Below are 13,642 nucleotides of genomic sequence, written 5' to 3' on the forward strand. Positions count from 1 at the left end.
TAAAATGTTAAAATTAAAATATCCATAAATATTAAATTATTTTACAAAAAATAAAATTGTTTTCTGAAACCTTTACTTGCATTTTGAATAAAATGAAACATACGTGACATCCTATATGGGGATAAATATAAGGAACTGCTTAAAGTACTAAATTTTCCAAATATTAAGAAAGTGGAAAGTTGAATGTTTTGAAAAAAAATTGCTAAATACAAAAATTTGTGTATTCATAATTCGGAACCTTTATAATTATATTTTGTGATATATAATTCCTTTGAAAGAAGAACATAAAAATAATCAATTTCCAAAATTGACTATTTTTGCTTTCTACGAATATTTAACTTTTGAAAGAAATTTTGACTTAAAATTAGCAAGGTTTACCCAACTTCTTTTTGAAATTATTCTGGGTTTAGAAAGTCCCTCTAGATAGGAGAATTTACAGATTTTGATATATTTTGCAGACATTTGTTATTAATATGCAGCCAATATGTTGCATCATTAGATGTGAAATTCTCGTTACCGAAGAAATACAGTGCCATTACCGAAATAAATGCCATCCTGTTATATCATAGTTTCTTGTTCAAAATATTTCTGGCAAACTTGCATAATACCCTAAACTTTTACTTCAGCGATAAAAAATGACACAAAGACAACATTAAATTTTAAATATTTTTCAACCTCAAATGCTTTATTTTATTGAGAATGGGCGAAAGTTTTAAGTAGGAAGTAAAATAAAATTTTGTTTTTGAGCATTTTATTAGATTCTATCTTCTTTATATAGTTATATATTATATCAGATCATGCATCTTACACTTACTGATTTTTTTCTAGCTTGTTATCACGTTTTCTAACACGACCCGCGGTTTTCCCTATTGAACATAGAAGAACCGAAAGTGTGTGTTATTATGCTATAAAATCACTGTTTGACGTACTATATTTAGACATGTTGACGTATTCATTTATACATGTGACGTAACCACTATAAAAATCCGACGCGTGACAATAAGTAACGGAAGCAAATCAGGCGCAAATTTTGCATAATATCAGGTACGGCAAAACCTTTATTTGGGTTGATGTCGTGTAGAAAATCGTTAAATAATTATATCCAAATCTGTGATGTTATCGCTTGATAACATCACTGTTTGTCGTTCGGATGCGCATCATTACATATCACTCGGCCCTCGTGATATAAAATCCTGGCATCCGACCTCCAAACATTGAATGTTATTGAAGCGATAAATCACAGTTTGGGGATATATTATTTCTTAATGATATTAAATACGGGACATGAATCAACAAACTTATTTATGGTATAACAGACCTTCCAGTTATAAAACCAATTCACGTTAATTATAAAATCTACATGCGATGTTAGATCTTAACATTGTCAATATCAAAATTTAGATAACCTTACACTAGCTCGATTGATAAAATTCAACGCTCAAGTACCTTTAAGGGATTCAAGTGCAAATAAAAATCAGTTTTTTATCAGACAATATGACAACCGGAAATGTAACCTCAAATCATGCATTTTAAATTTTACCGGTAATTTCAAATTTCTGATATGCGCAAACATTCAAACTGTAAAAAAGAAAATGAAATGATTTCATTTTGAGGGAGAAAATAAAGTAGAAATGACTGTTCATTCATTAAAAATTGCACTGTGGTTTTATTCAGGCGTTGAATATACGGAATATCTAATGGATAAATAATGCAGAAGCTACTAAAATAAATAGTTAATGAATTAATCGTTTGTGCAGGCATTTTTGTGAAAAAAAAAATATTATTTCAACGGCTAACTCATTTTTTCAATGAGCGTTTGGGTAAAGTTACAGCACATGAGCCACATGCCCTATTGTGAAATTAAAATCATGAATTAGATTTTTATCGAAATCTACTGCAATAGCTTAGCGTATCAAAGTACACAAAGGGTCTTACGGGTTTGATTTCAATGGATTCAGACACGGGTATCCGAATAAACAATTATTTTACAGTCTCTGTGTATATGCAATAGTTTAATAATCTTAACGTGGATTTACACATTGCCTTTGTTATGACGTATTTTTTGTGTCTTTAAATTTCTTTTGGATATTTCGAATATTCGGATGATAAACTTTTGTATATATTATTTGGATACTTGTATCTATGGTGTCTCCATCAACTTCACCAGAAAAGCCTTCGAAACCAAAGGTAAGTTATAATTAATGTCATTATTTATAATTAATGTTGCTGTATAAAAGGAGTTGTTAACAATACGCGTTATAGGAAATTCAGTCACCTACCCACTTTCATTGACAGTTCAATCGGCAATTGTCGAATAAACGCTCCGATTTTATTATCTTCAGTCTTAGAAATTGTGGCTTCTCAAGTAATTTCAGCTCAAATGCATAGAAGTCAATAAATAACATGGGGAGTGTCCAATCTTTCAGTATAAAATTCTACTATGTCATTTTATTATCGAACCCCTATCAATGCTTATTCAAAACGTAATATACACTTACATTGCCCTATGACGCGTTTTTAAACACATTAATAAGCTACCTGAAGAGCTTTCTCTTATGACAAAATCTTAAAGCATGAGCGAGATTCGAATCCCTATTGTTGATTTAAAAGTCTGTGATATTAACCTCTCAGCCAGAGAGACCATATGAAGAAACATTGACGTGACCTGAGTAGGGCTCGAACCCATGATCACTGGTTTGAGAGGAAGACACCATAACCATTAGGCCATAGCTTCCTTTAAATTACAAAAGAATGTTCACCTTAAATAGAAAAGTATATGAATTAATATCTATTATTGGTTTAAGTTTCCTCTGTTCAACCGGCTCTTGCATGAAAGTCTGTCCGGGAGGGTACCGGCACGGAACGGTAATTATCCTGAGTGTCCAGCTACAGCCCCTGTGCTCTTGTGCTCCTCTAAAACAAGTATTGACGACATGGCAAAAGAAACTGTTCATAAAGGTATGTTTTTTTTTGTATATTTTTATTTTTAATAACATATGTTTTTTCTACTTTCTTTGCTTTCAAGTCAATATATAATTTGTTATGAATTAAAAATTCTATATATAAATTTGCCATTGTCAGTCATTATGAATGTCTTGTTAACATTGTACGTGCGTCAAACTGAATAAATGTCGACACTTTCAAAAACATATAAGAAACTGTATACGGAATATACGGAAATTGCCGAAGGTCCCCAAATTCATACGCAAAAAACAACTGCGATTTTGATGTTTTCAATATTTCAACATATCAACTGTAGTACCTGTTGAAATTTCTTAACAGGTAACAAGTTTAACTCAAACTTTTTATCTTAATTTATTTTTCTAGTATATGAATGAACACGTTTTGTATCATGAAAAAGCACTTCCTGTCTTGATAAAACGTTTGCCATTATTATCTTATCAATGTCATTCAACGGCAAATTTACAACAAAACATTTCAACCTACAGGTATCAAATTCAGTTCAGGACAAATCTTATCAAAACATGTATATTATATACCTTATGCCATAAACTTTTAAATGGTTAAATTATATGTATTCATTTTGTGTAAACATTTATTTTTGTTTGAACATCATATTATTTACAACAAATATTATTAAATTGTGTACACCGTAACTTATTTTAATTTCAACAGTCTCACTCGTCATGTCTTACATGGTATGAAGAATGGAGAAGAAGAAAATGAAACATCTACATGCAAAATAACTAGTTCACATTTTATGTATTTTGATTAAAAGTAACACTTAACATTTCTTTATAGACTTATTTGAATTTCACAAGTCGCATCACGTAATACTGTTAGTTTGCACATATTAATGTGACTTTCTTTGTCCAGAAAAAAATCTGAATACCAAAGAAGATGACAACCTAGAAGAATACCCTATCAAACTCCTGTATCCTCCAAAACAAAGTTAAAACGTCAGCTCTCTATAGATACAGTTGATCAAACAGATGAACTACGTGTCAGAAAAAGACTTGCAATTTTACGCCAGTCAGATTAAGGTCAAGACATACCAACGAGGCAAGATGAGGTTGACGGCGGTAGACCATCTTCTTCAGCCAATGTTGTTCATTTTGATAAACCTAGACACTACACAGCTAGTGTATATGAAACACGAGTAAACACCACTAAACGTGTTACAGTAGTCACAAGTTATGTTAAAATTTGGATTATCATTTGGTCAGTTGAATGCTTCTCCTTGTGTAAATAGTCAATCGTTGCAAATCAGATTCCAATTATTCAGTTTAATTTGCTTGCGTCACGTAGAGCAGAATTGAATGTCAAAACAGCTTTGTCATCGTATACTATTGTGAAAGCTGTAATCTGCTTGTTTGAAACTATCTGATTTTTTTTATATTAATGGCTGCTTTAGATGATAGTCATTTTGGTCCGAAATTGTCGAAGAAGACGCAGGATGAATAAATATTTTTTTTTCAGATATTTCCTCCCTAATTACTTTTACGTTGGATTTCTTTTTCAGGAAATGTTTAGGAAACAATAACAAATAATAAGTCATTCATCGAGATATGGACGGAATAATGACGAAAGAATAACATGTTGCACTTACATTTCTGTGTGATTAAATTTACTTGTGGTTGATTTTACTCAAGACTGACTGACAGTTTTCTTCTAATTTGGTCTAAAGCTGTAAAGGTCAATATAAAGGTCAATGTCACTTTTTAAAAGGTAACTGTAGATTTGTTATACATTATGATAATGTCAAGACAAAACAGAAATATGTTAGAATTTATGCTTTTGCTTCTAATTCATAGTTCAAACAAAAATAGTTTAAACGTGTTATGTTTAAAAAAATGATACTGGCATATGTCACAAAGCCAAATGTTAAATCGTTAAAAATTTATGGGATATTCAAGTTTTTTATAAATGCAGGATATATATAACAAAAAGAACACAAACCTTTACAGTGAAAATACGGAAAAAAATAAATGAAAATACGATTTGTCCTTTATTATTATATCTAGCCATTTCTTTAATAAAATAAATGGTATTTACCCTCATATCTTTAAAACAATAATATTAAAACAAGTAACTCATTCAACAGCGTACGTAACAGATACACGAAATATTTACGTTCTATAACATAGAAAATTCTAAAAGGAGGCACACTCAAGAGAGCAGTGAAAGCAAATTAAAACAAATATTTAAAAAATCGCAGACTATTTACATAAGTGATTACGGAGAATGCTACATCTCCGTCAACTGGCCCTGTGTTTAACCTTCAAATTTAAAGTTCCATTTGGCCTCAGAAATGCATACGTTTTTATTAATTCTAGAGAACGTCAAACATGTGTTTAATAATGTTTAGATAATGTATTTTAAGCATGAAAGATGCTATTTCACTGAGGAGGATAGTTCAGAACATGTTAGTTTTATGTTGTAATGTATAAAAGTAGTATTTTGACTTCTATACAAAATAATGTTTAAATTGGAATATACATATTGGCAACAGAAAAAAGAATCAGAAAATAGTTCATGCATATTGGTATAACGTTTGTTTGTGCAAAGTGTAACAAGATACTTAAAAAATGAAAAGTAAAATTGATAGCATTTCTGAGGCATAAAAGGAATCAGTGGCCCTTAAAGACTAGATATATATCAAGACACTGAGGTGAAAGTATCCTTAAATAAATGTAGTATTCCAATGTATTAACAACATGGTTAGGCAAAGCAACAGGCCCCTGATTATTAAAAATCCTCATTAAGATTGTTAGAAATTAAGGAAAACTAAATGAAATAATACAAAAGCATCAAAATGTCGTTAAGAGTTTAAAAAGCGTGCCTTCCGATATGTTCGTCGCTTATATCTTTACATTTATGAAATTGTTAATAACTTTTAACAAATCCTTAAATCAATTTTGACAGCACGGTTCTCGACTTCAGATTCCATGTGTCTATAAATTATAGAGAGTTGTTGCACAATTTTTCGTGCAGTCACAAATGCAGAAGCACGAGGACGCATTTAAAGTTCTTATGAAAATCGATTTGAATTGTCCGAACGGTTCTGCAGAGTTAAAAATGCATATTAGTGTAACAAATACATTTTGAGCACATTATAAGAGGTATTAATAACGAAAACATTCTAGTTAAATACCCTATGTAGTCTAGACATTTTACAATTAGACAAGAGAGACATTTGTTCAGTTACAGATTACCTCCCCTGAACCAAATGAATAACCTGGCGATAAAGGTTATCGAGATATCATGTAAAGATTTTACACTGCAGTCTTACTCTTGACGCTCTTCTTTCACTGACATTTTTGTAGTCACATTTGAAAATAAATAGCAAAACTAGTGTGTTTATATGTAAGAGATCGAAATATATTTTACAGAAAATCTACAACAGATAATATTGACGAGTAATATTATACTTTTCACGTGCAATATATACAAATTTTCGATTTTTTTACGTGCAAAATATACAAGATTATGAAACAAGAAAATAAATTCTGTACAGATGATTGAAATTTGTAACAATTTTACAGGAAGTAAAAACAAAATGCGTGCTTCTATTAATCATGCACACACAGAGTCAGGTCTGCTACAAAAAATATTGCACTCTTAATTAGCCTCGGTACTGTTTATTTTATAGCTGTACCAAAATTCCATCCGAATCTTTATTTTTAAATTTATTTTCCAATGGAAATTTGTACCAGTATTGTCAATTTCAGATCCAGTATTGTTGTTGTTTTTAGAATTTTCTCTTGATTTTCAGTGCGACGGTAGACAAATTTGTCAATAAGGTCTTAGTTTTAACTTCATGTCAAGTCTTTATTTCTTTATTTGATAATTTGATTTACTCAAGCATTCAGCCATAATATTTCTTTTCTACAAAATACAAATACATTCAACATTTTATCATAACAATATTTTAAAAAGAGGACACTTATCTAGTTTATTTTTCCATGACCTGATTTTCATTTTACAATTTATCATTCACGTGATAGATAACAAAGTCATCTTGTGATATTAACGCATGCGCTGTAAAATTGTGTTTCAATATCGCAATGGCGGAGTTAAGTCCTGGATTAAATGATATAATCTTTACGGACTGTATGTGAGAAAATTACGGTAAATATATTTCATTTATTTTATGTGATGATTTGTTTTATCAAATAATGTAGCTGGTTAAATCATCTTGATGTATAACATTTTAAAATGGTCGTAAAATCTGTTTTGCCGAAAACGAAAGTAGGAGAGGGCCAAAGTGGGCGTTTTCTAGCCTGTAGAACAATACAGATTGAAAAATAAAAGCTTTAATTTTCATTCAGGAAGTTAACATAGCTACAATAACATAGTTTTACATTTTATATTTTATTTGCATGATTTAATTAAATTATTTTCATATCAAAATATGTACAGAAATTAAATACAGTACAACCCCGGAAGAGCAAAACCCATTCAAATACAAATATTGAGGTTGTTCCTGAAAGATGTTACAGATACTCATTATAAAGGTTTACTGTAAGGAAAATTAAAACTGTCCTTGCCAGGTTTTTGTTTTTTATGAACAATCTTAATACATTCGTCTATAAATTTCTCTTTTAACTCAATGCCACTTACTGGATTTAAAAAGATTGCAAAGTAAAAGGGCTTTGTTGATGTCAAATCGGATTACAGTCATTTTTATTGCCTATTAGAACGTTAACGGTTAAATATAATGCCAAATCTATATTTATTCAGATATACCAAAATATTAATGTTCTTACCCTGTGTATGATCTTACGTCGCAACATTCCAAACATTTAATCGGGAAATAGGAATAACGATTTAACGTAAATTGTGCTGATTGACATGTACGTACATATTGAATAAAATTTACTCTATTTTAATGCAGATTTGTTAACTGGTTATGGACGTAGGCATAAAGTGTATGGTTAATGAAAAATAATGTATAAGGGGTTAAAATGAGAGACTCCAAATAGACAATTTAGGCCGAAACTAGAAAGAGAAACCAGAAACCCATTTATTCTAGTTGAACCAATATGAAAATAAGCATCATTTGGATTTTTGTTACTTAGAGTTTTACGAAAACTGCATTAGAATATAGCTTTATTACTGTATCAATTGAAGCAAAGTAGAATAAAACCAGAAAAAATATGTGGCTTTTTACTTTTCTAGTTTTAATAGAGTCACAGGAATATAACATCACAAGTATGAAGAACATGATAGGCTATTATTAAACATTATCAGGTGCAATTATAAAACTGATAATCGATATTGAAGTAAGTTGCTCCTTACTAAGACTTAGCGTCGAATAAAATTATTTAGAACATATTTGTGCCGCTTTTCCGATTCCGTTAAAACAGTATTAAACATACATGCATATATTGTGCCATGCCATGGCATCATTTCCGGTATACAGAGAAATGTTAGCGTTACACTAAAGACGTGTCATTGAATTTGCGTTATACAAAAACGTAAGCCTTACACTATAGGCGCGTCATTGAATTTGCGTTATACAAAAACGTAAGCCTTACACTATAGGTGCGTCATTGAAAAATGTATCTTTTTCAATATTAACACACTTTTATTTAAAGAAACATATCTCCCTCCTTCACCATTTTATCTGTTTTGTTCCTGTATGGCCTACTGTTATCAGGGGAAAGGGGTTTTTGGTCCATGAACGTCGATATCTAATGTTGATTTGTCCTAATATTATGTTAGGCGTTATGGATGTAGCGGGATATTTCTTTTTTTTGTTAGTCAATACAGCTTTAAGGAATGAAATGGTTCATATGGCAAGTCGTCAGCGCAGAGAAGTATTAATATTGCTGATGTTGCTGATAATTATTTTAGATCTAGTATTGTTCATAACTCATCTTGAATGTCACCTAAACTGGTATTTTAAATTCCGTTTCCACCGGGAATGATTCCTTTACTGATATTGTCAACTCGAGTATTTCTACAATATTTACTGGATAACCAGTAGCACGTAAGACAATCTCGTCAATAAGATATGTCTATGCAAGATAATTTTATCATAAGGTAAAAAAAGAGGACAAATATCTAGTACATTTTCGCTATGACCTGATTTTCGTCTATCAATTCAGTATTCACGTGATTGATAACAATTTCATCTTGTGATAATGGCGCATGCGCTTTAAAATTATGTGTCCATACCGCAATGGCGGAGTTAAGTCCTGGATTCAATGATATAAACTCTACGGAAAATATATAAGTAATTAAGGTAAATATTGATTTTTATTGGATGATAATTTTATCAAATTATGTAGCTTCTTAAACCATTATTAATCTTGATTGACAACATATTGAAATGGCCGAAACATGTGTTTGTCGAAATCGAAAGTAGGAGTGGGCCAAAGTGGTCGTTTTAATACCTATACAGAAATGAAAAAAATGTGTGGATTTTTATTTCAAATTTTCTACACGATTTAACGTTGCTACAATAATACATATTTATATATATTTTATATGCAGGTTGTAATTGAATAATTATTATATCAAAATATTACAGTAAAACCTCGGTAGTGCGGAACTCAATCATATAAATCATATACGAACATTAAGGTTGTTCATGAAAGACGTTGTCCAAAAGACGTTTAACTTACTGTAAAGGTTTACTTTAAGGAGAATTGAAACTGTTGCTGTTCCTTGCTTATTATAAAATACTCCCTTATAAATTTCCCCGTAGATTTCTCCTAAAAGTCAAGGACAGATACTTGATATAAATAAATTGAAAAGAAAAAGCCCTTCACATGATGACATTATTTTCTCTTTTTTTTTTTATTTATTCTTTATTCTATGTTCGGCAGTTAGAAATCATTCTTAATTAATCTTAATTATTCATGGCTTGCCGATACTTGATTTTTTTTTTGTAAAACATTACCATTTATTTTGCTGCCAACTTACAAAGACTGCCAACAAGCTTGATATTTTTATTCAATAACTATTATATCTTCCTTTATGTCTAGCGAGGCAAAATTATTTGCTTATTTTCTGTCGATCCTTGCCAATTATTATTGTATGAAATATATAAACTACAACATCTGAAAACTTTTATAAATTCAACTCGGTTATCTTGTTTATATTTAAACTTCATCTGGTTTTCATTAAAACGTTATCTTATTTCGATTAAAAAATGTGGGATCGAAATTTTACCCTACTCAAAGGAGTATTCAAAATACGCTTACACATTCATTATATTTAAATATTGACACATTTAAAGCAGCACGCCTCTAGATTCATCCTAACGTTCATGAAAATTTTAAAAAGCGATTTTAGAAGTTTATTTGCCATACAACTTCATCCAACAATATTTGCAAAAAGGTAAACATAAAGATATGCATACCTGTTTAAACCAGAAGACCTATTTTGACCTATTCCGAACACGTACATGTATTTTATTATCAGACTGAACCCAAATGAAAACGTTTCCGCGTTTCTTATCAGAAATAAAATGTTCTTTAATGTTGAAATATATGAATGAGTATTTGTGAGAAAGTGTGCCAACATTTTATTTGAGGTATATGTATTAAATTATAATCATTTATTTAAAATGCGCTTACTGTAGGCCACTATAATATAAAAGGAAAATCGTTACTTAAAATATCCTACAATGTTATTATTTTAAAACAAGTACTGTACGTGTAGTGTATTATTAATATACATTTATCGCAGAAAACTGAATAATGAAATAAAATGCAGAATATAGAGCAAAACAATTAATTTCATGTCAATACATGTTTATTGTATAGTTACAAGCTATTGCAATCCTTTGATGAAAATAAGATAATATTATGTTATATCAAGTGTTTAGTGACATGTAACTATACATACATTTTAAAAAGTTGTTACTGTTTGTTTTATAGGCTATTTAAGCCTTAAAAATGAAATCCTCTTTATTTTTTAAAAACTTTAATTTTTTGTCTAAAATGTTTCTAACTGGCCCTATATCTGAGCCATCTTTAGTTTTTAGCTCACCTGTCACAAAGTGACAGGGTGAGCTTTTGTGATCGCTTTTCGTCCGGCGTCCGTCCGTCGTCCGTCCGTCCGTAAACTTTTGCTTTAAATGACATCTCCTCATAAACCACTGAGCCAATTTCATCCAAACTTAACAGGAATGTTCCTTTGGTGGTCACCTTTAAAAATTGTTCAAAGAATTTAATTCCATGCAGAACTCTGGTTGCCATGGCAACCAAAAGAAAAAACTTTTAATATCTTCTTTTAAAAAACCATAACAGCTAGAACTTAGATATTTGGCATGAAACATCTTCTAGTGAGTGTCTACCAAGTTTGTTCAAATAAAAGCCCTGGGGTCAAAATTGGCCCCGCCCCAGGGGGGGCATTGATTTTCCCTATATGCATATAGTAAAACCTTAAAAAATCTTCTTTTAAAGAACCCAAAGAGCTAGAGCTAAGATATTGGGCATGAAACATCTTCTAGTGAGTGTCTACCAAGTTTGTTCAAATAAAATCCCTGGGGTCAAAATTGGCCCCGCCCCAGGGGGTCATTGATTTTCCCTATATGCATATAGTAAAAACTTAAAAAATCTTCTTTTAAAGAACACAAAGAGCTAGAGCAAAGATATTTAGCATGAAACATCTTCTAGTGAGTGTCTACCAAGTTTGTTCAAATTAAAGCCCTGGGGTCAAAATTGGCCCCGCCCCGGGGGTCATTGATTTTCCCTATATGCATATAGTAAAAACTTAAAAAATCTTCTTTTCAAGAACCATAAGAGCTAGAGCTTAGATATTTAGCATTAAACATCTTCTAGTGAATGTCTACCAAGTTTGTTCAAATAAAAGCCCTGGGGTCAAAATTGACCCCGCCCCAGGGGGTCATAGATTTTCCGTATATCCATATAGTAAAAACTTAAAAAATCTTCTTTTAAAGAACCCAAAGAGCTAGAGCTAAGATATTTAGCATGAAACATCTTCTAATGAGTGTCTACCAAGTTTGTTCAAATAAAAGCCCTGGGGTCAAAATTGGCCCCGCCCCAGGGGGGTCATTGATTTTCCCTATATGCATATAGTAAAAACTTAAAAATCTTCTTTTAAAGAACTCAAAGAGCTAGAGCTAAGATATTTAGCATGAAACATGTTCTAATGGGTGTCTACCAAGAATGTTCAAATAAAAGCCCTGGGGTCAAAACTGGCCCCGCCCGGTGGGGTCATTGATGTCCCTTATATGTATAAAGCAAAAACTTAAAAATCTTCTTTGGAAAAACCCAATTAGCTAGAGTTTAGATATTAAGCATGAAATATCTTTAAGTAAATATCTGCAAAGTTTGTTAAAATAAACGCCCGGGGGTCAAAACTGGCCCTGCCCCATGGGTGTCATTGTTTTTAACTATATGTGTATAGTAAAAACTTTAAAAATCTTCTTTTAAAAAAGACATTGAGCTAGAACTTAGATGTTTAGCATGAAACATCTTCTTATGGGTGTCTACCAAGTCTGTTCAAATAAACAAATAAAAGCCCTTGGGTAAAAATTGGCCCTGCCGGGGGTGGGGGGGGCCTATATACAGGTGAGCGACCTCAGGGCCATCATGGCCCTCTTGTTTTTAGCTCACCTGTCACAAAGTGACAGGGTGAGCTTTTGTGATCGCTTTTCGTCCAGCGTCCGTCCGTCCGGCCGGGCCAACATTTGATTATTATGAGCTTCATTCTGTAGTTAAATAAAGAACATAAGCTCATAAAATTTAAAATTAAGAGCTATTTTTTGTTTTTATGAGCTTATTTTGCTTATGGACGTTGGTCCAGGTGGTGTTTATGAGCTCAATTGCCTCATAAACATCAAATATTGGTACGTCCGTCCGTCCGTCCGTCTGTAAACTTTTACTTTAAATGACATCTCCTCATAAACCACCAAGCCAATTTCATCCAAACTTCACAGGAATGTTCCTTTGGTGGTCACCTTTAAAAATTGTTCAAAGAATTTAATTCCATGCAGAACTCTTGTTGCCATGGCAACCAAAAGAAAAAAAATTAAATATCTTCTTTTAAAAAACCGAAAGAGCTAGAGCTTAGATATTTGGCATGAAACATCTTCTAGTGAGTGTCTACCAAGATTGCTCAAATAAAAGCCCTGGGGTCAAAATTGGTCCCGCCCCAGGGGGTCATTGATTTTCCCTATATGTATATAGTAAAAACTTAAAACATCTTCTTTTAAAGAACTCAAAGAGCTAGAGCTAAGATATTTAGCATGAAACATGTTCAAATGGGTGTCTACCAGGTTTGTTCAAATGAAAGCCCTGGGGTCAAAATTGGCCCCGCCCCAGGGGGTCATTGATTTACCCTATATGCATATAGTAAAAACTTAAAAAATCTCCTTTTAAAGAAGCCGAAGAGCTAGAGCTTAGATATTTGGCATGAAACATCTTCTAGTGAGTGTCTACCAAGATTGTTCAAATAAAAGCCCTTGGGTAAAAATTGGCCCCGCCCCAGGGTGTCATTTATTTTCCCTATATGCATTTAGTAAAAACTTAAAAATCTTTTTTTAAAGAACCCAAAGAGCTAGAGCTTAGATATTTAGCATGAAACATGTTCTAATGAGTGTCTACCAAGTTTGTTCAAATAAAAGCCCTGGGGTCAAAATTGGCTTCGCCCCAGGGGGTCATTGATTTTCCCTGTATGCATATAGTAAAAATTTAAAAAT

At 31.7% G+C, this 13,642-nt stretch overlaps 1 protein-coding gene across 4 annotated transcripts in view; it reads left to right on the forward strand.

The window, feature by feature from the left end:
- Positions 1-1,945: 1,945 nt before the first annotated feature.
- The window catches only part of LOC132739690 (uncharacterized), a 109,262-nt gene continuing 97,565 nt past the window's right edge, over positions 1,946-13,642 (forward strand). Inside the window, exons 1-3 of one of the 4 annotated variants that reach the window (XM_060727452.1) lie at positions 1,946-2,187; positions 2,805-2,958; positions 3,838-4,950. In XM_060727452.1, coding sequence (XP_060583435.1) covers positions 2,143-2,187; positions 2,805-2,958; positions 3,838-3,917 — 279 coding nt within the window. In that variant the 5' untranslated portion in view covers positions 1,946-2,142 and the 3' untranslated portion in view covers positions 3,918-4,950. Of the gene's footprint in view, positions 2,188-2,804; positions 2,959-3,837; positions 4,951-6,961; positions 7,093-9,127; positions 9,212-13,642 lie in introns of those variants that run through there. The other 3 variants (XM_060727451.1, XR_009627041.1, XR_009627042.1) reach the window with 3 other exon arrangements.

The sequence above is a fragment of the Ruditapes philippinarum genome, unplaced genomic scaffold (assembly GCF_026571515.1).
Source record: "Ruditapes philippinarum isolate M1 unplaced genomic scaffold, ASM2657151v2 ctg9020_1_1_1_1, whole genome shotgun sequence".
Lineage (NCBI taxonomy): Eukaryota > Metazoa > Mollusca > Bivalvia > Venerida > Veneridae > Ruditapes > Ruditapes philippinarum.